This window comes from Mycteria americana, chromosome 19, assembly GCF_035582795.1.
Source record: "Mycteria americana isolate JAX WOST 10 ecotype Jacksonville Zoo and Gardens chromosome 19, USCA_MyAme_1.0, whole genome shotgun sequence".
Classification (NCBI taxonomy): domain Eukaryota; kingdom Metazoa; phylum Chordata; class Aves; order Ciconiiformes; family Ciconiidae; genus Mycteria; species Mycteria americana.
This window is the reverse complement of record NC_134383.1, coordinates 6,573,654-6,600,452: the sequence shown is the minus strand read 5'-3', so window position 1 is coordinate 6,600,452 and position 26,799 is coordinate 6,573,654. Positions and strand designations below refer to the sequence as shown.

The following is a 26,799-nucleotide window of genomic DNA, read 5'->3' as shown; positions in this document are numbered from 1 at the left end:
ACCTGGAAGCGAGGAGCTGCAAAGATGCTGGCATTGTTTGAAACTGGGTAAGTGACTTCAAAGTGTTGATGTGTCATTCTGAATGAATTTTTGGCACCAGGGGAAAATTTTTCAGTTTGTGCTTGGAGAAACAATGGCTACTTGGTGTTTACGAGGCATACATACAAAAATACGCTTCTATACATAGAAAAATACGCTTGATTACTCAAAAAAAGTATTTGCACTGAGGACTTTTCAGCTGCTTAAGCGAGTTGCTCGTAAGTCAGCCTATGGTGAGAATTGTTCCTGTGTTCTCGCACTTACACAGTGAAATTATGGGTATGGGCAGACAGTCAAAAGCCCTTGAGTCACTGCAACTTTATGAATTACCGATCTCCCTTTGCACTGCTTTGCTCGTGTAAGGAAACAAGTCCTGTTTCCTAGCTGGGGTGGCCTGAGTAGCTTAAATGATAAGCAATAACTTGGTAAGCCATTGTATCGAGGTTTGCTTTTCACAGTGTTCCTGTACTGAAGGTGCACTTCCAACTTCGGTTGGCCCCGGTAATGGCTATGAAGGGGTCTTAAAGCTGGTGCTGGTGCAAAGCGGAGAGGGAGGCTGTTGTGTCAGTTTTATTGTCGCAGTGTTGTATGTGGTCTCTGTAGGAAGCTGGTAGCTTACCAAAAATCTTAAACTTAACTGCGTTGTTGTTCCAAACATGCGCTAGGACGGCTGGGCAGGCAGGAAGGTGTTAATGTGCAAAGCTGAGGATTTCTCCAAAAGCCCGAAGTGCTTTATTGTCACAAAAATAGCACCCGCTTCCTTTGAAGGGCAACGTGAAAGTTTGGTCTGTGTTTTTAGATAGCTGTGACCAAGAGAGAGAGCCCCCAGTCAGAGGGGTGAGCCCTTTGTAATTAGAAAGCGCAGTTTGTGTCTGGTTGATAGGATTTATTCTATTTTTATTTTTCACCTTGTGTTGTGGAGGTGAGTGGAAGCGACGTGGGCAGGCTGAAAGGGTACTGTATCTGTTCAGAGTTAGCAAACCCAGGAGCTCCTTCCAGTAGGAAGAAAGCTTTCATTGCCTATGTCCACGCGCCTGGATTTTAACAATTTCGGCAAGAAGGATCAGAGTTTGCATTAGGGCTGGATTTAATCCCTACTTATGTTTTTCCTGCTTTTTTTTATGATACAAGCCAAGCATCCCAGAGAACAACTAATTGGCTGGGAACCACTGTTCCCAGCTCACCGGTTCTTCAAGACAAGTGCTCTCTTCTCTCACTAGTTGAGATGGGTTGCAAGGTGAGGCAGGTTTCCCAGGTGGAAGGAATCTGGGGGCTCTCCTTCAGCCCATGCACAGCCTTTTCCCCTCACAAGGTACTTGTGAACCAGCAACAAATGGCTGAGCTTCAGAGAACTGGTAGAAGAGCCATGGGAAAGTAAGTCAGAGCTTCCCAGTTTTTCATGCAGGGAGGGAGATCTAGGTTGGATGTTATGAAAACTCACAGAAAGTAAGGACACCTTAATGCTAGAATAGATTCTCTTGGGAGGAGGGGAGTTTCCAGAGAAACATTACAGGTAGCGATCCTACTTGTGGGGTGGAGAATGGACTAGAGCAGGTCTGCAAGCCTGGTCCAGTCAGCAGGGTGTTTCATCCAGCCTGCCACCTCATCCCGGAGAGGACTAGCATCATCTAGGAGAGCACGTATTGCTTCTCACCTCTGGCAGACCGAACGCTGTGGGTGAGTTCACAGCCAGTGCTCCTGCTTTAGGGTGGGCACGTTAACAGCATGTGCGGTCTCGCCATACCCCACTAGAGGGATAGCTGGAAGAACATCAGGCAATTAGTTGTCTGAAAGACAGTAGGACCATAAAACAGCAAAAAACCCCCATGCCGCATCCCTTTGACCTGTGCACCGACCAAGTGAGGGGAAAAAGAGGAATAAGTGAAAAGTCAAAGCTGCGTCTTTTTTGTTTTGGTTGTAAATGGCTGAGGTAACGCCAACACAAAGCCTGAGCTGCTATTTTCTGTGGAAAATAAGGTGGCAAGGCAGGTGAGCATGGGTCAGCTCTACTTGTTTGTAATAAACCAAAGAGAAATGGGTAATTCCAACGCATTGTCTGCATCTCTCTCCCCAGCTAATTCACAGCCTCAGCTTACGCATTTGCAGGTCGTTAGGCAGAGGGGACCTTAACTGACTTTGAATCTTGGGCGTGCCCGAGTGTGCAGCCAGGTTTCAAAATACGAAGTGCCAGAAACCAGGCAATCAAGCCTGTCCACTCTGTTGCACTTACAGTTTGGCTGGCAAACACTGCTGTTGCTGATTCAGAGCTTACAAAAAAGGGTTCTCTACTTTCACAAGCCACGGAAGAGCTCCAGAAAGAGACCCAGCTAATAGTATAGTCCCGGGAGCACGCTTACATCCTATGGTGTGTTTCCTAGGGCTTTGGATTCCCTTTGGAGTTCCACGACTGGCCAGGTGGCTGGCACCGTTGGCAACAGAGGCACAAGAAGTGGTGCCCCTTAATTTTGAAAGCGTGTCTCAGAGCTGTGTGGGAAGTGTTGGAGGGCTGAGGGTAGACTTTCTCATTGCCAGCTTGTTGCACGCTGTCATGTCCTTTGCTCGCTGCTCATGCCCATACCTTCCACAGGATGGAGCTGGCCACCAGTGCCCTTTGTTCTGCCCAGATTTCATGCTCTCAGGAGGGCAAAGCTACTTGTGATCCCTGCCAAAGTCACGTTTTGGAAGCAGGACTCTCACTCCAGAGCTCTTGAGAGAAGCATTTGAGATCAAAGGGTAAGTTCCCATCCAAATTACACAGTAATCCTTGAACAGCTTTCTGAAAAGTAGCACCACCGCTCGGGCTCTGCCTCAGAGCAGCATGTGGCCAATTGAGGGCAACTCACTGCACTTTTACAGGTCCCATTCTCCAAAGTCAGTAATTATTCGCCTTGCATTACAGATGGAGAGGCTGAATCATACCAAGACAACTTGCCTCAGGCCCGAGAGCAGGAAGAGCTGTCCCTGTGCAGATTGTCAGTGGAGTGGTAGGTACCCAGCGTTCACCTTTGCTCCCTGGGGACTGCCAGTTCAGCTGGAAACCACAGAGCTTCTCGGTGACGTTTTCCTCTCCTCCCACTGAATCAGCCTTTTATTTACTCTTTGGAATGCAAAGTAACAGGACACCCTTTGAGTTTTATCTTTCTCCCAATCTTTTGTATCGCTGTGGAAGTTGCCAAACCGGATTGCATGTTTTAGCTGCAGACAGAGATGGGGTGGTTTCAGGGCTGTCTGGCAGGAATCTGGGTGGGAGGGCACTGAAATTGGAATTTAGGAGTCACACTGTGAACAGAATCCTTGGGACACACTGCAGAGAGGAAAACCCTTTGTCACTGACTGTTTGAATCCAGCCCTTCGCTGGTGTGGCGGCGTGGATGGACGGTGCTCCTTTGCGGAGCTAGAATTACCGGGAGCTGCCTCCACCAGAAGACTTTTCCCCTGCAGGCAGCCTGCCTTCATTCCTTAAGTAAGCAGCTCCGTTTTCCCTTCTTTCACCTGGATGGCATTCCCAGGGCTGGGAGCTGATGCGGAATTATCCTGCCTGTTCAGACAGCGTTTGCTGCTCCTGCAGCTGATCCCTGTCTCCTCTGGGACTCTCCTGGGGGTCGAGCTCATGGCGGTCTAGCTCTTGCAACTCGCGTACAGTGCTGACAAAGACGGACTTGGTTCTCAGATTGCAGCGGTGCCTAAAGCAAGTGCTCTCCTTCTTCCCAAAGGCGTGTTAATCCTCGGCTTGCTGCTCTCATAATGCTGTTGTGGCCACACTGATACGAAGAGACGACGTTAGGAGGCGGAGGTGACAGCTTTTATTGAATGAACTGATCTAAGTGGGAAGAAACAGAGGCTTTGTTGCTGACTGCTGTCATTGCACGTGGGTAAGCGGCTTGAGCTTTATATTTCGGTTACATCTTTCTTCATAGGGACTTGGCTGGGCTCGGCATCCTTCGGCCAGACTAGAGAGACACATGGAAGTGTCTTACCGCAAAAGCATGTGGCAGGCTGCTTATTGGGAATTGCTGCTTTGATGTTTTGGGACTGTACAGTGCCCAGAAAGAGGGGGCCCTCATCTACTGTCGTGACTTAGCAACACAGCCACAAAATAAATCGCTGCTTCAGCAGCAAAGAAACGGGGATCCTATCATTTAGGGCTCTAAACCAGCTGCCTCCCAGCTAAATAATATTTTATAGTTAGCACGTGTATTGCTTTCTTTTTCCCCCCACGGTGATTGCATCTCCTTGTTCAAAGAGCCAGTCGGGCTAATGAATTAGTTTGTGAAACGCCAGTGGCTTGAATGACAGGAAACACTGGGGATTCGCAGCTCTGTGTGAAACCAAGAGCTGTGGATCTTTGCAAGGGACGCCATAGGCCTCAAAGCGTGAGTCTGCATCTCGCCCTCCTTAGCCGCATCCCAGGGCACGGGTGTTTGCCTGGCACCTGCCTGCAGGAGATCAGTTGATATGCTGAAGAGGAGAAATTTGCAGAAACAGTGGTTCAGCTCGGACTAGCTGCTTTATACCTGAAATATGCTGTTTCACGGGGGTATTAAGTCAGGCTGGAGCACCCGCAGTCAGCCAGGTAGGGAGTGGTTGTAAAAGCAGAGCGCTGGGCAGGGTTGGGCATCAGTGGGAGAGCTGAGAGAAGCTCCTGACATCAGCCAGCCGGGTGGTTTCAGCAGGCTGACTAACAAAGCCACCTTTTGAAGGAGAATACCTTAAATCCAGAGATACTTCCTGCTGTGCGGTGCTCGGCGAGTGGGTGGGATTCTGGTAGCTGAGGGATGAGGGAGCAGGGAAGGCGATGGCAGAAGTATTTCTGTAAGAGCACAGAAGTTATGTTGTATTTTTCACCTAAAGAGAAAACAGCAGGATCGGAGACCTGACACCGTCTCTTTTTTCCCCTAGAGAAACACCTGCAAAAGGGATGCAAAACTTGCGCTCTGCAGGAGACATTTTAGAGCAAGGGGAAACAAAGGAAACCCAGCAGGCATCTGCCTGCAGCATGTGAATCAGAGGGCAACTCCTGTTACACCAAAACCAGCTTTCTGGGAAATTGAAATGTTCAGATGTGGAAAAAAATCAGTTTCAGGGCTGGATGCAATTGGTGTAAAGAGGTTCAGATCAGCAGCGGGACGGCCAGCCTTCAGACAGACTGACGGGCATATCACATGTTGGTACAGACTATCGCATGTAAGACAGAGAAGGGAAGTTCCTTTCCAAGAAAGGTGATGTTGGTCCATCTATCTTTTATCTTGACTTACTCTTGAATGTGAGAAACATAAATATTGGACTGTGGGAGTGAGTCATCTTTCCAAGAAGGAATAAGACTGTGTCAGGAATGCAGATTTCAGTGTTAAAAGCCCTCTTTCAAACCTGCCTTAGAGCATTCTCAAAACCCAGGGCTTTGCCGCTCATCCCTCCTTTTCTTTTCTGGGAGTTTAATATTAGACCACAGAGTCCGTGGGAGCTGTTGCTGGTATGTGAGCAACACTCCGAGTGCCGAACTTGGATACATGCGCTGTTTCTGCTGGACTGCTTTGTTGCTTGTCATTTTGCATCTGGTCTCCTCTGTTTGGTAAGAGATGGCTCATTCCTAAAGTGCACTAGCCTAGCTGAGAGCAGATTTCAGGCTGGGATAAAGGGAATATTTTCTTTTGGCAGCCCCTGAGTGTACCAAATGTTTTTGGGAACAGCAGGCTTGTCCCTGGGGCAGAAGTGCCTGTGCATGCTGGATAGTGTGCCCTCTTCACGGCGGGGTTTCATAGCATGCTAGTTGTTGTAACCCGAGAAAGGATAAGACCTTGGGTACATAAAGCTCTGCCCTAGAAGCTGTTGTGTACATGAGTGCTAGCAAGCCCTCCCGCTGGCTGCGGGGCGGCTCGTGTTGGTAAAAGACAGATTTTTCTGGTTGCGTTTACTAAAGCAAAGCACATGGCAAAAGGGTCTCCTCGGATGATGCAGAGCTTTTGGGCATGGCTTTTTGGGCACGACATTTTCCTTAATTTCCCTCTGGACGCCTGTGAAATGGGAGAGGTGGGAGCCGCAGCCGGACACGGGAGCATCGAGGGACCCAGGGGGTGTTTCCGGCTTCCCGCACCTGCCCGGAGCGCGGAGAGGAGGGGCTGGGCACTGTGCCGAGCCGAGCCGTGCCGTGCCGAGGCGAGGAGTAACCGCGCCATGGCGGCCTGAGCCGGCGCGGCAGCCGCCCTCGCCATGTTGCAGGGCCCCACGGCCGACGGTGCCGGCATGAGGTACAGCACCCAGCTGCAGGTGAGAGCAGCACCCGGTGCCGGGGGGGGTGGCGGGGCTCTCCCAAAAGCAGTCAGCCTTTCGCCGAGCTGCCTCGTCCTCCCCTTGCTCGGGTTCTTTGAGCCTCATGGCTCAGGACCAACAGGGGCGGCTCCGGATCTCTTGGGAAGCGAGGGAAATTCCCGCTCCCCCTCCGCCATCAGGTAAGGTAAGGAGAACCCGTTTGGGGAATGCCGCCGAGCCCAGCGGAGCAGGAAAAGAAAAACCAGCTTTGGGAAAGTGGAAATCCCCACCTGTCGCGACGCAGCGGTCCGCACCGGCGTTAGACCGCCTCGATGTCAGCGCTGACATCGCTCTGAGGGGTTTGATTTCAGCTGAAGCTAGGCGCTGGGGATGTGAGTAAAGATAAACTACGCGCAGGTGAACTGTTTGCAGTGCGTGGGGCCGGGTTGTTTAGCAACAGATCTAACTAAACCTGTTCAAGCCGTCAGAAGGTCTGACTTTAACTGAGGGCTTTGGGGCTTCGTTAATTAACTGATGCGTTATCAGTGTGCTTTGAAACTCGAGTGAGCTTAAGCCGTGGTCTTGGCTTTTCCTGTAGGTCGTCCTAGCCGAGGGTCAGGCAGGGACTGGTGTTTTTGGGTTGCACCTCCAGAGCTTGTTCTGTGCCACAGAGCTGTTTCAAAACCGTGCTTTTCGGTTAAAGCACGAGAGCAGCGCTTTCCAGCTCACCTGCAGGCTGTCTGGTGTCGGTCTCTGGGGCCTGGCTTTAGCGGTTGTTATCTGGCAGCGGCAAAGGAGCGAGCAGTTTTAGCACTGATCAGAAAGCTGGCCTACAGCAAGAAGAAGTTTCCCTTGCCTCCAGCCCCGCTGTCCTGCCTGTGTCAGGGCCACGGTGACTGCCAGGAGCGGGAAGGAGATGCTCTCGCTGATACCGTTCAGCTCGAGCTCCTTGTTCCCTGCCCGGGTCGGGGTGACACTGTTGTGTGCAGCGTGATCTTCCCTGCCCGGCTTGTTCCCTTGGCAAAAGGGAGGTTTGCGCGCTGGTGTGTCTTTATGGCAGGGCTGAGTGCTCGAGCCAGTCCCTTCGCACCAGGGCAGCAGCGTGCCAGGTCCTTTCCCCTGGTTCTGGATCAGTTTTTCCCCTGCATCGGTTCAAGAGGAGCTGATCTGATCCAGGAGGACTTCCCCAAAGACGGTACCTGCCTTCCTGGCAGTAAACAGCCCGAGGAGTTTGTCCCTTGTGGACCGACTGTCGTTGGACTTGGCTCCCTATAAATATGACGGCAGAGCAAACGTGAGTTGTTTTGCAATGAGCGCGTCTCCTCCTGCGGCAGCGAAGGAGCTGCGACAGTTCTTGGGCACAGGGAGAAGAAGCTACTCCTCTTCCTTGGAAAGGTGCAGAGCTTTTACCTCGGGTAGTGGCTGGTGGGTGAGCTGCTGCTCAGGCCAGTTTTGCTGCTGTTGATGCCAAAGACAAACGGGGATAAGGAAAGCACAATGAGAAAAAGGCTGAGGCCGATCGAGAGCGCGCCAGACCTTTGCTCAGCAAACAAAAGATCACTTTGTAAAACCATTGAGGGAGCAGCGAGAGCATTTTTGAGGGCCTGGCTGCAGGGATGGTATCGGACCAAAGGTTCTCGCCTTGCCCAGGGTAGAATATGCCATTTCCATCCAAAGGCCGCCGGGTCTAGCCTTGCAAATAACGCACTGCAACATCCAGGCGATAGGCTGGGGCGGAGGAGGGAGCAGCTAATAGAGATGGGTTTGCCAGACAAAGGCTTTGCCCAGTCGGAGATGCTGGTGTTTCCGCTGCTGTTGGCTCCAAACATTCAAATGTCGTGGGCCAGATTCGCCTCAAAACTATGAGAGTCGGTCAAGAGCGTGGGCGAAACGTAATGATGAGCGTGGAGCGTTTCATCGAGGTCTGGAGCGCAGCTGTTTTTGTTAGGCTGCTGGAGGGCGGTTTTGTTCCTCAGACAGTACTTTCTGTACCAGGAAAGATGTAAGAGTGTTTTGAATAAGCTATTTGCATCTGTGGCATGTTTCTTTTCTGGTCTTGGGACATAAGTGTGTTGCAGGGAGGAATTTCATGGCTCGTAGCTACATGGATCAGGCCTGTCAGGTAGCTTTATTTCCCACTTCTCCCCAAGAATTGCTAAGCCGTACGGGTAAAAGTCTCTGCTACAACAGAAACACAATTAGAAGTGTGGTCGCTTTTTTTTGAGCTGCTGTGTTGCATGACACAGCTGCACTGATAAGCCTATTGCGGGGCAGCAAGCCAAGCCTGTGCTGTCCTGAGCAAACATTAACTTTAGTTCCTTCTGTAATAAACCTAAAGGAATTTGGTTTCTTGTATGACTCAGGACGGTCACGAGACGACTGAATGCTGTAGAGGATTGAGCTCGAAATTGGTGTGTGAAATAGGTGTGTGTGACTTGTATCTCTCACTATTGCACTTGCCCTCTGTGCCTGGAAGGTAGACAGTCTGGAGGACTCTGTGTTCTTTGTTTCCTGCTCCATATTCCCTCATTAGTTCTGATGTCATCATTTTATAGTGTCATTGCCCTTAATAAGGAACCGAAGATGAAAAACAATACGCTGGTAAAGTTTCTTCAATGCTTTACTGCCCGTGTTGGGGCAACACAGCACAAATATGCCGTAGGGAAACTAGGCTCTGATGCGTGCTGTTTCCATGTATTTCTTATCAAGAATAAGAGGAGAAGCGGGAAGATGATTCTTCTCGGATCTCTTCCTGGAGGAGCGTTGGGGTTTGCATCGGTGCAGGAATTGATCTCAAGAGTTGTGTAGCTGTACTTGAGCTGCTTGGGTGAAGCGAGCTGCATGCTGTGCACACCATGTGTCAGCAGCTTTTAGATCTTTGGGGTTTTTTCTTATGGGAAACAGGCTGTTTCCCCTTATGCCACCACCACAAAGCTGGTGTTAGCTTTCGGTATGATCTGGGAAACCTCCGGTTTTGAAAATGTAACTTTCTTTGCTCTTTCTGCACTGCACAAGCCCGCCCTGTTGATCTCAAAGGCTGGGATGTCCCAGGCTCTGAGCCCGGCTCGCTGGCCGTGTCCTGAGCTGGTTGATGAGTCGATGGGTTTTGTTCTTCTCATTTTTCATGTGATATTTGGTTTAGTTTTTATTGAACACCACCTGAGGCAGGTGTGGCTGGAAAAGGAGAGGTGGGAATTGCCCCTTGGATACGCAGGCTGGGATCTGCAGGGTGTAATTACCCGGCAGGAGTCTAACCGCATAGTCCGATGACTCTGCTTCATCTGAGACCTCCCCAGGCCACCTCAAAGTTTGTATTTTATGGGTTCCTTTTCTTGGCTGTGTACGTTAGTGCCAGAGAGTGGGTCTTGCACTGAGACTGCCTTGGTTGCACACCTGCTCTTACCTTCTGTGATCTGTAGAGCTTTGGCCCTGAGCAGTCCTGTGGCAGACCACCTGAGGCTGGGACGTCAAGGGAAGGGAAGGGAAGCAGCTGAATCTCATAGCTGCCTTGTGCTGGACAAACAAATGAACCAGTGGTTATGAGGCACAGGTGAAACTAATGGCCAGGAGCCCAGTCCTTTTGTGGGTCAGGGTCCAGCAAACCAGACGCAGACACTGAGTGAGAGATGGAGCACCTATTTCGGAGGAGAGGGGAGCAGTGAGGCCCTTTGGTGCCCGGGACACATCAAGCTGTCTTGCTGGAACCGTCGAACAAGCCAGAAGTCAGCCTCTGTGGGAGATGCTGATCCCAGATGGACCCCCGCTTTGTACACATCCCAGAAATCTTCTTGCCAGAGAGCCGTACTCTGTGGCACGTCGTAGCCTTTCTGTGATTCCCCCTTTGCAGGAGGATATCTCTGCTTTCCGGTAAATATCTCCAGTCTAGAGTCAACTGTGGCAGCTCCCACCATCCCTGTGTGCCTGCTGAATTTCCTGCTGACAGACTTAGTCACTTCTGCATCTGGTTTGTCCAGTCTGGCAGAGTACGGTTGCTGTCTAAAAATATATCGTGCGGCTGGCTTACAGAGGAGGAGTGGGAAGCTTTGCTTACGCACAGGACTTCTCTCTGAGCTCTCTGCACGGAGGAGTTGCGTGCATGAGACCTCCAAGAGCTATATAAATCCATGAGGACTATATATATATAAGTCCTCATGGAGTCTCTACGGCAGGGGAAATGGAAGCGTGGAAGAAATGGGGCAACGTCTTTCAGACCCTTTCACTTGATTGGCGTGCGGCTTTCCTGCAGCAGCCACGCCAGCCGGGCTGAGGCTGTGACCAGAAACCTCCGATCCTGCGGTGGGGAGCCCCGTGGTGACGGTGAGGGCTGAGCGAGGAGGAGCAGGAGGAAGTAACTGAACCTGTGACTAAGGCGGAGAGAGTATCAGGGAAGGTTTTCTGTTAATAATGTTTATTGGAGTAGTTTCCTCGAGAAGGGCGAGAGTCAGACCTTGAGTCACTTTGTGCTAGAGACTGTTTCTCGGGGAATCATGGACAAGGTGAGAGCAGGACGTGCTTTCAGATCCTCTCTGGTTTACATCTGCTGTTGCGATGGACTGTTCAGTATGCGCGAGGGAAACGTGCGGCAACCGTTAGCTGAAGGAGATTAAAATTGTAGTCGACTTTCTCTTGATTTAACCGTGATCTTTCGAGCCTGTCTTGCTTTTGATTCCATCTGGTTTCTGCATAGCTTAGAGGATGGTGACCAGCACCGCAGAGGAGGTGTTTTCCCCCGACGGGCAGGAGCGGCGGCAGCGAAGGGGATGTGCAGCACCGTGAGTGAGCGGAGCGGAGGCTGAGCCGTGCTGGTTGGGCACAAATAAGTCTGGTACTGAGGTCAAACGGGTGCTTTTCGTGCTGAGTGTGGGCAGGGAAGATTCAGCCTCTTACTCAGAGGTCGGGACACGGGGCCTCGTCTGAAACCTTTCCGGCACGACCTGATTCAGCATTCCTGTAGTGCTTGGGGGATGCTTCAGATCCTTTGCCTTCTACTGAGAAGAGAGTTTGCAGGAATCACTGTTGCTTACCCAGGCGACAGCTCTTCAAAGGAGCTTCATGCAAGTGTCAGAGTTGGCTGGGGAATATAATGATGTACATAAGGTGCGAGGATGGGAGAGGACGAGATCTGGAATACAAAACAGAGGGCACGGAGGGAAGCCTCTCGGGATCCAGTCTCATATCTGCCTCTAATCACTGGGTAACTTCTGGCGAGTAAGAGTGTCAGTGGCTGCTTACGCACCTTGTACAGGAGTAATAACAAAAATAACCTCCCTAGGAGTCCCCACGCTCCTTTAATTTCTCTTGGTGCTGTGGGTGGCACTGCCATCTCAGCTTTGGAGCAAGAACAAACTGACAAAGGCGTGCTGCAACCTCTCGCAGGTTTAGGATCTTCCATCCTGTTTTTTCCCCAAGAAGAGCAGAGAAATTGTCTAAAGATCAGATGGTGAGTTTTCTTGCCTAACTTCCTTTGGTCACGCTGCAGCTGCAGGAGCAATGCGTGTGTTTGTATGTGTTGGAGGGGGAAGGGAGCTGTGTTTTCCTTCTGATATAATCACATTGATTAGTTGCTCCCATCTAAGAGTTTTCTCTCTGCAAAGACACAACCTTTAGCTCGAAGAGGATGTTAAAATGCATCGGCCGCAGTGGTGTGCAGTCTGGCCTTGCACGGCAGTATCTCCTGCTTGCAGCGGAGCCCCGTTTTTTTTCTGGCAGTTGGGTGAAGCTGAATCTGGGGAATTTTGCAGAGGGCTGAAGGTACCTTCAGCCGAAGGGTATGCTATGTGAAAACAGGGTTTTCTTTGCTCTCCCTAGGAGACCCTCTTTGCTCTCCAGAGGAGACCCCATTTCATGGTGCCGTTTCGCTACCGCTACCCCCCGTAACGTTACGCCTCTCGTGCGAGAAGCGTGCGATCCCTCTTTCAGGGAAGAAATGCCATCTAGCTGAATTCAGCCTGCCAGGGGAGCGTGTTATTAAGGCCAAGGTTTAACAGCTTGTGCCCAAAAATTGTTTCTCGGAACACATAGAGACTCTGTCTTGCCGCTGCGAGCTGGGGGCAGGTGGTTTTTCCTTGCTGACCCCAGGAAGCCTGGGAAAGCTGCTGCTGTGTGAACAGATATATCATTTAAACCCCTGAGGTTGTTTTCTTGCTGCAGGCTCCTGCAGATGTTAGAAGAGAATTAAATACTTTTCTTTCTGCTAACAGCAGCGACGTATGGGAAGTCCTGGGAAGGCTTGGCACTGCAAGCAGCCCCACGGTGGGAGAGGGGAGATGCTTGCGAGATTTGTGGCCGGTTTCTTCCCTTTACCTGGTTTGGGGGGGATTTCTTGCATGATTTGGAAACTGGTGGGAGCCAGATGGCTGTTTCAAAGGCGGTGCGTCAAACTCCAGGCAATCTTGACTTTGACTGCGGAGTTTCTTGATTTAAGATGTCTGTATGTATTGAAGCTTTATTTTGCGTGTCTTCTGTTTTGAAGTTTCCTTGGGTTACGTTTTCAAGTTTTTCCTGTATGATCACGGAAGCCAAACAGGAATCAGGGCATCCCCCGTGGGATTGTCCTCTGTGGCCCTGCTCGGTCTTTTGTTTCTTCTGGCGGTGGCTGGCTGCTGGCGATACAAACAGCCTGCCACCTCAGAGATGGTGTGCTTCACGTTGCTTTCTTTTTGGCCAGCCTTAGGCAGTAAATCTCACAAATTAACGAAGGCTTCCTTCCCCATGCTGTAGCGGAGAGCTGTCAAACGATAAACTCAGATTATTCTGAGAGCAGATGGTGCGAAAACTGGTAGGTTGCTCTGGTCTTCGTGGCCTTCTAGTGTTTGCAGAGGATTAAACTTCCAGAGTCCTTTACAAAAATGTAGGGTAAGGTGCCTGCCACGTCCCTTTCTTTTGTAAAGGGCCTCAGGCGAATACCGCAGGGAGGAGAGGCTTTGGTGAGGTGTGGAGGGTGGGAGGAGAGGACAGAGACTGGGTGAAGAAAAGGGCAAAAGGAGCGTGGGAACGACGCAAGTGGGAGCTGGGCGTCCCTGTGAAGTGAGTCTTGGGAAAGATAAGAGGGTGAAGCCATCGCACCTAAGGGACGTGCAGTGAGGACGGCTCATCGCCTGGGTCTGCACCAGAGCGCAGGGGGCTCAGAGGTCCCTCTGTCCCCAGGATCCCCTCTGCTGGGTGTTTTTCCTGACTTTTAGGGGCTTGTGACATTTGCATCAAATTAGCCCGAGCCGTTAGTGTACGTTTGTGTCCGCCCTGGGCTGAGAGAGGACAGGCAGCATCTCACCCGGCATCATGTTTGTGGGGATGACATTACCCCTGCCGGAGCACAGGAACGCATTTGAATGCAGCGAATTTGTGCTAGTCTTTGCTGGAACTTTGCGTTCTGGTGTCCTCGCTGTCGTCCGGAGCCCCGTGCCACTGCCCAGGAAGCTGCCGGATGCCCGGTAAGGCTTGGGAGAGGGGAAAATGGGAAGGTGGTGACGGGAAAGGTGAGGCATCCTCATGGTTTAGGCAGCTTGCAGCAGGCAGAGAGCCCTTCCTACTTGAGGGAGGGAGGCACAAGAAGAAAGCAGAAGATGTGGTCTGCTCTCCCAGCACGGGTTAGCCAGCTCTGGGGAGGAGAGGAAGTGCTAGCGTAGTTGGTGTGGATCCAGGTCCCCGACGTCTGCCCGTACCGAGGATGCTCTGGGCTGCACGGCATCCTCTGAAAACATCTGGGTCTGCAGCTGTTCCGATTTCCCCCCAGGCTGGAGGTGCAGGTACCTCGCGTAGGCTGGAGGGCAGGTAAGCCAAAGGTGCGAGAGAGTGAAACCCCGGGGCACCGAGGGTTTTGCACTGCGACAGAGACCTTCCTCTTCGTCATCCGGCCCAGCGTGGGCGGTGAGAGCAGTGAGAGCTGTGCGGTACAGGTGTCATTCCTCGTTCCTGGGCGGCTGCCTTTAGGACCTGCTCTTCCTTAGCCAACACATCTTGTCCTGAGAGTCTGGCCGGTCGTGGGCTGTGAGGATGTCTTGTGTGTTCATCTTAGTTTTTTTGGTTTCTTTCTTTTATTTGCACTGAATGGGAAATCTCAAGCAGAAATACAGGAGTGCTGCGTTGGCCCGGGAGACGTACAGAGTTGTGCTAATGTGAAGGGAGGAAGTAGCTCAGTTTCTTCTTTTACAGGAATGCTATTTATAGCGTGCTGCGCCCCATGAGCTGCGGGTGACACACCTGCCACGTAGTGAGCGCTTCGCAGGGGTGAATTTTTGTCTGCAGTTTCATCTGCCGGCAGGAAGAGATCTGGGAGGTTGTGGGTTTGTGACCTACCACGGTCACAGGGGGATGTGTGGACTCACCCCTGAGTTTACTTGAGCTGATGACCTTGTGTTAGGCCCAAAAAGGAATTAGGTGTGCCTGGAAGAGCAAAGCAAAAGCCTTCAGGGTTTGTCCTGCCGTGGGGCGGCTGCGGAGCCGCCGGCGCCGAGGCATGCCTCGTGCTCTCGGTGATGGGGAGCTGCTGCGGACAGGTAGCTCTGCTCTAGACTGCTTTGAGGTTGGATGTCTCCAAGCCAGCCTTTGGGAACGGCTTTTCCACCGTCCTGTCCTCTCTCCTCTCCTAGGACATGAACAACCTGGAGGAAGGGGTGGAGTTCCTCCCTGCCATGAACTCCAAGAAGATGGAGAAGCGCGGCCCAAAGCGGTGGGTGGTCGTCACCGTCGTGATCGTTGTTTTCCTGCTCGTCTCCCTCGTCACCGGCCTCCTGGTTTGGCACTTCAAATGTGAGTATGACGTCTGGTGGGTGGCGGCATGTAGGGTGATACCCTGGGAGCATATCCACAGGGAGAAGCTTCGTTACCCGGTGTTGCTCACATGTGCCCTTTCTAGTTCCGGGAAGGCTCCAGGAAGTGGGGGGACACCATTTCCACCCCCCTGCCCCGACTGCTGTCACTGGGGACCTGCTGTGCCACGGTCCCAGCGCTGACTGCTCTTTCTGCCTCTGATCCGTTGCCTTCCAGACAGGAACGCGGCCGTCCGGAAGCTTTTCAATGGCCACTTACGGGTTCTGAACTGGGAGTTCCTTGACGCTTACGAGAACTCCAGCTCGCCGGAGTTCACCGTGCTGGCCAAGAAGGTGAAGAGCACGGTAAGAGGTTTCTTGCGTCCCTCCTCCTGCGAGCAGGACTTTCTCCTCTTGCCCCGTGGCCATGGCGATCCTGCATGTAAGACCGCTTGGAGCTTTCGCGCTCCTCTCGGCTCTCCCCGCTCGCCGTAACGCGCTGGGCTGGGTGCAAGGAGCCTGCCTTTCAGCTGGGTCTTGGCATCACGGCTCCAGCCCGGTGCCACGGCGTCTCCCTGCCTCTGCCACCCAGCGTGTGCCATAGGAGGCTGCCTGGACAAATCCCTGGGTTAGTGGAGGAGTCGGGGCTGGGAGCTGAGGCAGGAGCGGTCTCCCCTTTGTGCTGAAGCCGCGGCCGGTCTTGCCTTTCCCCTCAGACTCGGGGATTCGTTGTGCTTCCCCCGGGGAAGAGCGGGGCGAGGTGAATCAGAGCAGGCTGTGGTGTGCGGGTCTGGGCACTTCTGGGACTCTCAACTCTCCCTCTTCCTCTCTTTGGCCCCTGCAGATTCCTGCAGCCAGGGATGCCGGGTACGTGCCCTGATTTTCCATAGCAGGCTTGAAGCTCTCTCTGTCTTTAGCCTTTCCCCCCTCCTCACTTCTAGACGTGCTGACCACTCTTCTTTAAATCTTTCAGGTGGAGGAGATCTACAGGAATCATGCAGATATTGGCCCTTACCACAAAGAGACAGTGATAACTGCGTTCAGGTGAGTGTTAAGTGCTGTCTGAGCCCTGTCTGGGAGCGGAGGAGGGCGATGCTGGGATGTCACGCAGCCGTACACCCTCGTTCCCGGCCTGCTGGGGATGGAGGCACCTCAGTAGTCACTCTGAGTGACACAGTGAAGGGTGGGCAGTGAAAAGTGACCTGAAATTGCGTATTGTTTTCTGCCAGTCCTCATCACTGTGTGCTGAGGGAGATGTCTTGGGAAAATGTAGGTATGGTGCAGTAGTGGTGCCTGGCAGCTTTGAAAGGGGCTCCCCGGGCTGGCAGGGCCCTTTGCTGGGCGCAGTTCGCTTAACTTGTCATTGAGACTCTCCCTTTCCCATGGCCGTCCTCCAAAAATGGCTCGTCAAGTAGCCTGGACCTTTCTTCTACTGATACTTGAGCCCCCCTGCGTCTGTCCTTGCTCTCACCCCATAATCGCCCTTCCCCTGCAGCGAAGGCAGTGTCATTGCCTACTACTGGTCAGAGTTCCTTGTCCCCAAGTACCGGGAGCAGAGTCTGGACAGGGCGATGGCAGACAAGCAGAGCCTGGTCCAGAGGTGGAACCCCCGCCTGCGAAACCCCATGCTGAAGGTGGAGTCGGTCGTCGCTTTCCGTGAGTCCCTGGGCCTCTGCGTGGGAGTGGCGGGGGGACATTTCACTGGAGGGGTACGCTGCCGGTCGCAGCCCTCCCTTGGGTGCCTTCGGCAGCGGGGCCCGCTCTAAGGGTGACTGTAAGGACCCGGCTTTCACAGCACTGCTTTGATGGGCCATGCAGAGTGGGGGAGGCTGCGCGGACCTGCTCCCCTTCGCTCGAACGCTCTGCGTTCTCCTCTGAGCCCATCTGCAGAGGGGCAGGGGTGAATCCTGCCTCCTGCAGAGGAAGAGCTTGGTCCTCGGCTCCCCAGAGCCCAGGCAGGAGCAGCCTCCCCCTGGCCAGCTTGCAGGGGCAGACCTCAGAAGCAAGGCCAAATCAATGCGGATCCCAGGGACCACTTCAGCTTTGCAGCCAGGGACTTTCCACAGCCCAAAGGATGACACCGCCTCTGTTTTCTCTTCCAGCTGCTGACCCCAGCATAGCTTACTCCGCTCGGGACAGTAAGTACAGTTCTCCTTCAGTCTCATAACAGCCTCTGTGCATCCCCAGACCTCTTTGGGGTGGCGGTTTCCCTTGCGGGGTGGGGAAGGGCCTGAATAGAGGTGCTCTGCGTGCCAGGCAGACCTCCACGTGCTGCTTGGAGCTGGTTTGGGGTCGGCCAGACTGCGGCGCAGGCCTTGGCGTTATCTAGCAGCAGCGCGTGGCCCTGGCTGCCCTTCCCCGGTGCCTGGCTTTGTAGATGGAGGTTGATAAGCAAGGGTGCTCCCTGCAAGAGGCATCTGCCCAGGGACAGCCTGCAGGGAGGGGAGGAATTACAAGTGCTGTACTCTGCATCTCGGGGAAAGGCAGGGCAGAACCTCCTCGTTTGCCTTGTTAACTCTTCCCTGCTCTCCTGGGCAGATAGCTGTATGTTTGCCCTCCACGCCAAGGAAGGGGAGATCACCAGTTTCACCACACCGGGCTTCCCCAACAGCCCGTACCCCAACAACGCGCTCTGCTACTGGACACTGAGGGCGGACGCCAACTCCATCATCAGCCTGACCTTCAAGACGCTGGAGCTGGAGCAGTGCACAGGCAACAGTGACTACGTCAAGGTGTACAACTCTCTGAGCCCCGTGGAGCCCCACGCTTTGGTCAGGTGAGCGTCCCCATTAGGTTCCTGTATGGCACCGAGTCCTGGCATGAAGTAGCAGGGCGATACTGAGAAGTTCTGCTGGGAACTGAGCTCCTGTCCCTGCTCAGAGGTGATCTTGAGGCTCTCTAAGCCGCTGTGTCTAACGGATTTTGTCCTTCGCTTCCTAGGCTCTGTGGGAATTATGCCCCTTCCTACAACCTGACCTTCCTGTCCTCCCAGAACGTCATGCTCGTCACGCTGGTTACCAACAAGGAGGGGAGATTCCCTGGCTTTAAGGCTGAGTTCTTCCAGCTCCCGAAGATGAAAGGTGAGCAGAGGCCTTGGCCCAGTTTCCCCCCCCCCCCCACCTCTCCCTGCCGCGGGCAACTGAAGAGGGAGGTGCAGCTGTGGCTGTGGTCAGTTTGCCAGGGATGTTTCCGGAGCCGGGAGACCTGGAAGCAGGTCACATCTTGGCTCTTGGAGCTTGCCTTGCCCACGGTGCTCTTGGCTGCTGTAATGATGTCCCCTGAGGAGGGCAAAATAAGAATTATGTTGGATTAGACATGCAGATTGATGTATGCAGGAAGCACCTAATTGATCTCCTGGGCTCTCTCCAAGCCTTGGAGCAGAGCTGCTCTCTCCAGAGAATGACTTAACCTTGTTAGAGACTGTTGCATCTGCCTCCCTTCCCGCCCCGGGTGATCGCCAGCTAAGGCTTGGGAAAACTACGTCCCTTTACGTCTCTAACCTGTTTCCATCTTCTTGCTTATCTTCTAGTCTGCAGCGCGACTCTGAAAGGAGAGAGCGGCACCTTCACGACTCCCTATTACCCGGCACACTACCCCCCAGCCATGGACTGTGTCTGGAACATAGAGGTAAGACGAGGTCCTCTCTTTGCCTTAATTAGTCTGTCAAATGAACTCGGTTGTGCAGGACACCGTGCAAGCGAGCTCACAGCAGATGCTGCCTGGAGACTTAGAGTCTGACATGACTGGAGGGAGGCTTTAGGAGCTGGTGCCAAAGGCAGAAGAGGCTGCGAGAGGCCCGAACCCCGCGTGATGCTTTATCGTAGCCCCCAATAACTGTAGCTTTACACAAAAAGCACCAGAGCACGTGGGCTTTGGGACGGGCCGGTCACTTGCTGGCAAAACTGGTGGTGGGGGAAACTTTCTGGCCTGGGAGAACAGGCACTGTTGACAGAGGTCTGGCTTCAACCCCCGCTCTGTGTGCTTGTTTGATCTGGGATTCTGGGGTCAACAAGTCAAGCAACTGTCTAAATGACAGCGTGAGTCATAGTGGCTTTTCAGGAAGGTGTTTCTTTTTCTGCGGGACTTCTTTCCTTTTTCTGTTATCTTCTGTCCTCCCCCCAACACACTTTACCCATGAAACTTATTCCCATTTTCCGTGCTCCAGCAGACAACGTGCCACTGACTCTGCTTCCTTTTGCAGGTTCCCTCTAAAAAGAACGTGAAGGTGCGTTTCAACATGTTCTTCATGCTGGAGCCCGGGATCCCGGTCAGCTCCTGCACCAAGGACTACGTGCAGATCAACAGCACGAGGTAGGTGTCAGGCGCTGTGTGACCCGCGGCGTTGGCCCTTCGAGCGGAGGGGCTGCATTTAATTATGTGGCACCTTGTCCTTCCTTAAACTTGCTGTGGGAACGAGCGTGCTGGTGCTTTTTGGGATATGATGGGGCAGGAGGGTGCTTGGGTCTGGCCTGCTCTGGTAGCTTGATGGCCCATGGCGAGAGGGGAGCAGCACGCTTGGTTCTGGGGATTAGACCCTGGGTTTGTTGCACGCTGCAGCTGAATCCCCCCAAATGCCGTGGAACATGGCATCACATGCCTCGCGTGCAGAAGGGCAGAAACATCTGGCGTGGTTTTGCTCGAACGAGCAAATCTCCATTGTTAGGGTAATTGCGTTGTGTTCTGTGATGCATTTACTGTTACATTTACTGTTTGCTGTTACACAACCTGAGGTAAGCTGGGCCAAAAAGACAACTTGGTACTGCGCAGGGGAAGTGAGCAGTGTTGTTTCATAACATTTTGGGCAAGGGAGCTGACGCTTCCTTGAAGGGAGGGGGTTTCACAGTCGGCATCTGTGGCCCTGGCTAGTTCCTGCAGCGGTGCTCGTGTAAGTGATTCCTACCAGCCTGTGGTGGGATGGGATCCTGCGGCTTTAGAGGCTGCACAAATCCAGAGACACGGTGGATCTGAGATCAGAGACGTCGCTGTGTCGGGCAGGGATTTGGATGAACTCGCTCCCGATCGTTTCCATGGTCACAACTTGGTGGTGGTTGCAACTGGCCCAAACCTTCTGCCAACGGCAGCAAAATTCTGCTCCGCCGTGCAGACCTTGAGGTCCAGCAGCTCGTGCTGGAATGAGACCCGCTCTCTGTTCTCCGGCCCCATTAGCTGTCCGGGAGAGTGAAGTGATCCCTTGTGCTGATGGGGAGTTCAGGGATGGAAAAGGGCTGCCCAGTGCTGACCCACAGCACTCCGCTCATCTTTGCTCTCTCTCCCTGCAGGTACTGCGGGGAGCGTTCCCAGTTTGTGGTGGCCAGTACTACCAACAAAATAGAGGTCCGGTTCCACTCGGACCAGTCCTACACCGACACCGGCTTCTCTGCCGAGTACCTGTCCTACGACTCCAGCGATCGTGAGTTGAAATCCTGAGGCCGTGGGGGGAACAGATTTGCCCGAGGTCTGGAGGCAGTCCCTCCTCTGCACTTAGGCTGCTGTGTAAATCGGGAAGCACGCTTTTCCAGGGGATGAGAGCGTGTCTTACTTTCCTGCAAACCTCCTTATATTCCTGCTCTGTTCTGAGGAAAAGGTGTTTTTAATGCTGGGTGCTGTAAGCAGGCAGAGGGAACGTTGGGTGCTTTGGGGAAGGGACACAGAGGGGATGGCTGGAAGGCTCATGTGTCATTTTATCCCTTTCTCCCCTCTCAGCCTGCCCTGGCAAGTTTACCTGCAACACTGGCCGCTGCATTGACAGAAGCATGCGCTGCGACGGGTGGCTGGACTGCGTAGACGGCAGCGACGAGAGATCCTGCAGTAAGTCTGTCCTTTGTTTCTTTTTGGCTTGTCACGGGAAGGGCCGCACCGCCCTGGGCTTGTCCTGCGTAACTAAGCCTTAGTGCTGAGGCTTTGCAGATCAGCTGCCGGTCTCCCTGCTCGCCTCGCTCGCTGGCACCGGCGCTGCCTCATTCCTCCAGGCTGGAGTGAGAGGCACTCGGTGTGGGGATCGAGTTAGGACCCTTTCCCAGCGTAGGAGCTGTGGGTTCCCGCTAATCTAGCCCTCTCCCCGTGGGATCTCCCTCCCTTTCCGGTCCCTCCCAGCTGGAAATGTGGTTTTCTCTTTAATCCTTAAGGCTGTTGTGGGTTTGGCTGAGCCTGGCTGGTGTAAAGGGCTGTATTTTGTTACCGAACCGGGCAGGTATCGCAGAGCACATCTGGAAAACCTGTGTGATACATGGCAGTTGTTTCTTTGTGCGGCCAGTTTTCCTCTTGCATTAGCAGAGCTATCTCGTAGATAATGTTATTGTCCAGGGTCTGAAATTAATTAGAGAGGACGGGATCCCCTGCTTTGGGATCTCATTTGCAGGTCAGGGGCTGTATGAGGAAGAGCGTGCTGCCGGCACCGTGATCTGGCTACCTCAGGTGCTTTCCCACTGGTTGCAGCAAACGCTTTCCTTGAGTTGTTGCCTCTGGCTGTCCTGCTGCTCCTAGGCTGGTGTAACGTGAGCTTCAGCCTTAACTGCCTAAGACATTACAGCACCCCAGATAGTTTTGTTCTCCGGAGCAGTGGAAATACCGTGCTGTAGCCTAAGCGCGTTATGTATTTACGCACGCGTGCGTGGCCCCGAGCTGTCGTGCTGTTTTCTGGTGCGCTTGTTCCCGGTGCGCTTGCAGCCCCGCTGGGAGAGCGGCCCAGGTTTTTCCCGTGATGCTGCGGTAGACGCGACGGCGAACGGGTCGCTGGTGACTCCGCAGGTCTCTCCCCTGATTTCTCGCTCTCCCTTTTCAGCCTGTACCGACCAGCAGTTCAGGTGCCAGAACGGCTGGTGCAAGCCCAAGTTCTGGGTCTGTGACAACGTGAACGACTGCGGCGACAACAGCGACGAGCTGCAGTGCAGTAAGTAGCTCGCCCCGCGGGCAGAAAGGGCTGAGGGCTCGAGCAAGGCGATGGAGGCTCACGGCGCGGAGGAAGGCAAGGGCCGCGCTGGAAACGAGCAGGCAGGAAACCCAAAACGGCAGCCTGCCGCAGAGCACAGAGAGGCCTCGCCTGGTGCAGCGTCCTCGAGTCCGCACAGGAGCCCCGAGTGAGAGCTCGGAGGAGAGAAACGAGGATGAGCAGGGGCGTAGGAAACGTGGGCTTTTGGGAAAGGAAGTGCTGCATAAATCAGCGGCGGTGTGCAGTTTAGAGGAGTAAAGACTGGGGACGCAGGAAACAGGCGTTTGTATGTGGTAGCTGCAGAGGCTTTACTTGTCTCGGGGGGGAAGGGAGACGGACACAGCCGTGTGGCGGAGGTACGGTGGGATTCGTCTCTCAGGAGCTGCTCTTTCCCCAGACTGCGCAGCTGACAGCTTCAAGTGCAACAACGGGAAGTGCATCCCCAACGCACAGAAGTGTGACGGCAAGGACGACTGCGGGGACGGGAGCGACGAGGGCAGCTGCAGCAACGGTGAGGGGGGGCAATATCCTGGGGATGGGCAGAAGAGGCGAAGGGCTCCTGAGCGGTGCGACCTGCCCAGAACTGGGGCTAACCCTTCTCCCTTCGTCCTGCCCACAGCGGTCCACGCAACAGTCCCCTGCAAGGAATACACGTACAAGTGCCGCAGCGGGCACTGCATCAGCAAGCAGAACCCGGAGTGCGACGGGGAGCAGGACTGCGAAGACAATTCTGATGAGGACAACTGCAGTGAGTACCCTGGGCAAGGGGGGACGCGAGTTTCTGGGCTGGGCCTCTTAGAGAAATGCTTAAGTGTGGTGGAGAGAGCACCTAGGCTTTTCTGTGTCGTAGCTTGATCTGAAAATAGCCAAGCTGTGTTCTTTAGCAGCGTGCGGAGTGTCGGTGTCGTTCAAGATGTTTAGAGAGGGCTTACACGGATAATACGGGGGTTTGTCTGTGCATTTACTGACTTGGCCAGGAAACGTTTTAGCAAATGTAGCGTTTGTGCTCCCGTGCTGATGGCATCAGCCATCCCTGGCGTGGGTAACGGGGCACCTGCGCTGTGGGAGAGATCCCAGGGGAAGGAAGGGGAGGTGCTGAATGGGAACAGGAGTGACCAAGCGCCCCTTCTCCTTCCCCACCCCACCCCAGACTGCGGGATCCGCTCCTACACGAAGCAGTCGCGGATCGTCGGCGGGCAGAACTCGGACGTGGGAGAATGGCCGTGGCAGGTCAGCCTCCACGTCAAGGGCCAGGGCCACATCTGCGGGGCCTCGCTGATCTCGGAGAGCTGGCTGGTGTCGGCGGCGCATTGCTTCCTGCAGCTGCAGGGCATCAGGTAGGTGGGAGCCGGATGGGGGACCGCCTGCTGTAGGCAGGACAACCCGACGGTTGCACTTCCATTTTCAGGCATTTTGCCTGAATAGGAAAAAACCAGTTTTTACAGGCACTTTCTGTTTAAGATGGCGAGCTAGCACGTCTGTGAGACGAGGCCTCACCCTATGTTCTGGGACTCGTGCAGGTACTCGGACCCCAGCCTGTGGACAGCCTACCTGGGCCTGACCAACCAAGGCAACCGCAACGGTGCCACCGTGCAAACACGGAAAATCAAGCGCATCATCTCCCACCCCTTCTTCAACGACTTCACCTACGACTACGACATCGCCGTGATGGAGCTGCAGACCCCCGTCACCTTCTCCTCGGTCATCCAGCCCATCTGCCTGCCCGATGCCACCCACAACTTCCCCGTGGGCAAGGACCTGTGGGTGACTGGATGGGGAGCGACCGTGGAAGGAGGTGAGCGCTGGCGTTGCCTTTTTTTTTGCAGTTGGCTTTAGGGAAAAGGGGGGCTGGCTGGACACAATTTAAATGTATTAGCTTGCCTCGAGACTGGAATCAAGCGAGATTCCCTTGGGAGCGCACAAAGTTAATGCCTCGGTCCTGCTGGGAAAACAGTATTAGGAAAAAAGCCGGTTGTTGCGTTGGTCGTTCAGAGCCCGAACGAAGCGCGCAGGGGAGAGAAACGCTGCTTAAAAATGCTTTGACTTACCCTGCCCCTCTGTCCTCGCAGGCAGCGGAGCCTCCATCTTGCAGAAAGCAGAAATCCGGCTCATCAACCAGACGGTGTGCAACGAGCTGCTGACGGACCAGCTAACGCCGCGCATGATGTGCGTGGGGATCCTGACGGGCGGCGTGGACGCCTGCCAGGTAGGCCAGCGGTGCGGCAGCACTCGGGTTTATTGCTGTGAGGAGAAGCCTTAGTTCGGAAGACAGGCTGTTTGCTCAGCCCTTTTTATTTGGGCACTTCCACTCATAAATACACAACAAATCTATGTGGATCCTCCTTGATTTGGATGAATTGGAATGGGCATGAGCAGCAAATGGTGTCAACACACGACTGAGTCTCAAAACCATCGCACCAGGTAGGAGAACGGTGTGCCCACACTCCCGTTTGTTAGCAAGACAGGCCCCTTGTTGAGCTCTTTTTTTCTGGATTCAGGGAATGGCCAAGAAATTGTACCGACAGCTGTCGGAGTCTCAAAAACAATGATTTGGCCTTTGACTGGAGTCAGAGCTTGTGTGGTTTACTCTGTTTATCACTTTACATTAGGAGCATGTGCTGGGTTGGTGCTTATGCTGCTGTTTGGATCTGTGCAGGGCGACTCTGGAGGGCCACTGGTCAGCGTGGAGTCCAGCAATCGGATGTTCCTGGCCGGCGTAGTGAGCTGGGGCGACGGCTGTGCGCAGAGAAACAAGCCTGGGGTCTACAGCCGGCTCACCAGCCTGCGAGACTGGATCAAAGAGCAGACGGGGCTTTAGGGACACGCTCAGCCCTGCATGGACACGTACACCGCTGGCTGGAGACACGTGGTATTATCATTTCCTCCCAGCCTCTACTGTGAACTTCAACCCTCCCTCTACCTCGCCGCAAGTGCCTGGGACTCGGTGGGTGTACTGAACAGCTATGCTGGTGGGTTAGTTCAGCCCTTAGGCAAATTTCTTGTACTCCAAACATTGATGTCTTTATGGGTAAGCGAGCACAGCTCCCCTCAACAACATGAAGGAGCAGTCATGCAAGATTTATATAAAAAAATTAAACTTAATAAAAAAAAATTAAACAAAAAAAAAGACAAACACTTGGTGTGTTTAGAGGCAAATTTTATTGGGACAGGTTCAAAAACAAGCTTTCAGAATCCAGTCTATCTCCTTCGTTTGTTTTCAAACTGCCGTCCGCACCCCTTTTTCTGGTCTTCAGTCATGGGGGGGGGGGAAGGAGTTCTTACCATGGTTTTGGGGGATCCCTTTTGGGATCCCTTCCCTCATGGTGTCCCACGCTGTGGTCTCCTCCTTCTGTCCGCTGTCTGACTTAGCTTCTGGTCACACCGAGTCCAGGGCTGCAGGACTGAAAGAGAAAAGTTTAGCTGAAAGGTGTTGTCACTCACCCCAAGGGAAACAGTGAACAGGTCTGCTTGTACAGACAGTCATCCACCTCGGTGAGCTGGATGGTACCACAGTCTGCCTTAACACGACGCTGTGCTTGAGCTGACACATCTTCTTCCGAGCTCCAGCTGCATGAAGTTGTGCTGCACTTGTTGACTTCTGCACCATGATGAGCAAAAGGGCTTCACTGAATGTGTTCCTGGAGCTTGTCCCCTGCCACAACAACAGGGGTTAGCTGTGCCAGACACCCATCTTAAACTCTTCTTACTTTTGTAAAGAAAAATGCAACAAATGTGACTTGTGAATGTGCTGATTTGATTTCTTTTTTCCATGTAGCCTGTTCCTTGCCCTGAGAAGAGCACACTCCAATTGAATTGAGGTAGCCCTCTCCTTGCCTGTAAATACCTTGTTTTGTAAAACTATGTGAAGTGGAGATGCTCAAATAAACTGAGATATTTTCTAAGACTCTGGCTGCATGGTTCTTCGTGAGCTTTTGTGCAAGTGTTCCTGACCTGGCAAACCCACACAGCCCCAGCCCCCCCCCCCCCGAAGTGGGGAGCTGAGCACCTCACAGTAAAACACTTCACTCCTGTACCCCTCCCCTGCACAGCAGCTCCACCATGCCATGTTGGGCAGCCTTAGAAAACAGCCCGGCTCCAGTTTTCAGAGTCCAAGGAGACCCAGAACCAAAAGCTGAGCATCACACTAAGCAGTTCTCAAGGCAGCTTCCCACACTGAAACGTGGAAGAATCATCCGCACGTTCGCATCAGACCGGCAGGAGCTTGTTCTGCTTTCCATGCACTCGTGTGCACTGCTTCCCTCCAAGGGCAGGCAACAGGCCCTAGGGAAGAAGCAGAAGAAAAAAAAAAGTATTCAAACCACCAGCATCCAAAGAAAGTCCAGCCTGGACAGGTGATGCAGCTGGTTGTGTGGTGCACATGGCTGCTCTTTTCCTGCCAGCTTCTTTCTGCTGGCAACAGGAGGATGTTAATGGCTTTGCAGTCTCACCCTTGAGCTTCAGAGGCAGCGGTGGCACCAGAAGCCGGGCTGCGAGGGCTCGCAGGACAGTCTGCCTCAGGTCTCTACAGAGAAACAGAGAGAAGGAACACTTTTATATCTGTGCTTACACAATGCTGCAGCAACAGAAAAAGAAGCATTTGCTTGTGGTCACTCGCTGACCCCTGAGCTCTGACACAACACTGGCACAGGGGTGGGCCGGGCTGGGTGCCAGGACATCCCTGCAGCCACCGCTCTCTGCTCTGGCAGAGTTCTCGACACCACATCGGGGAGGGAAACGCTTGTTCCGGCACAGTCTCCCTAAAACCATTTGCAAGATGGTGGGGGTGAAGGGTGCCTCTGCCTCAAAGCACTTCAGTGCCAGGGGCTGGCTGGCTGCAGT

The 26,799-nt window shown here is 53.5% G+C and overlaps 1 protein-coding gene across 11 annotated transcripts; it reads left to right on the top strand.

Annotated features, from left to right (window-relative positions):
- Positions 1 to 3,275: 3,275 nt before the first annotated feature.
- ST14 (ST14 transmembrane serine protease matriptase) lies at positions 3,276 to 25,864 on the top strand. Of its 11 annotated transcripts, none has more exons than XM_075521129.1 (20): positions 3,276 to 3,502; positions 3,753 to 3,911; positions 14,874 to 15,033; positions 15,271 to 15,398; positions 16,006 to 16,076; positions 16,528 to 16,688; positions 17,135 to 17,170; positions 17,571 to 17,808; positions 17,973 to 18,112; positions 18,562 to 18,659; positions 19,234 to 19,343; positions 20,312 to 20,442; positions 20,736 to 20,840; positions 21,814 to 21,921; positions 22,358 to 22,471; positions 22,580 to 22,708; positions 23,111 to 23,297; positions 23,481 to 23,755; positions 24,030 to 24,166; positions 24,617 to 24,947. In XM_075521129.1, the coding sequence occupies exons 3-20, from the start codon at positions 14,877 to 14,879 to the stop codon at positions 24,776 to 24,778; spliced, it is 2,487 nt and encodes an 828-aa protein (XP_075377244.1). In that variant the 5' UTR covers positions 3,276 to 3,502; positions 3,753 to 3,911; positions 14,874 to 14,876; the 3' UTR covers positions 24,779 to 24,947. The 11 variants fall into 11 exon arrangements, 10 of the variants coding, with proteins under 10 accessions (XP_075377244.1, XP_075377243.1, XP_075377238.1 ...); XR_012778395.1 differs by lacking the exons at positions 3,276 to 3,502; positions 3,753 to 3,911 and adding exons at positions 5,357 to 5,608; positions 25,736 to 25,864 and having other exon boundaries at positions 24,617 to 24,904; XM_075521131.1 differs by lacking the exons at positions 3,276 to 3,502; positions 3,753 to 3,911 and adding exons at positions 10,655 to 10,781; positions 10,973 to 11,110.
- The last annotated feature ends 935 nt before the right edge of the window (positions 25,865 to 26,799 follow it).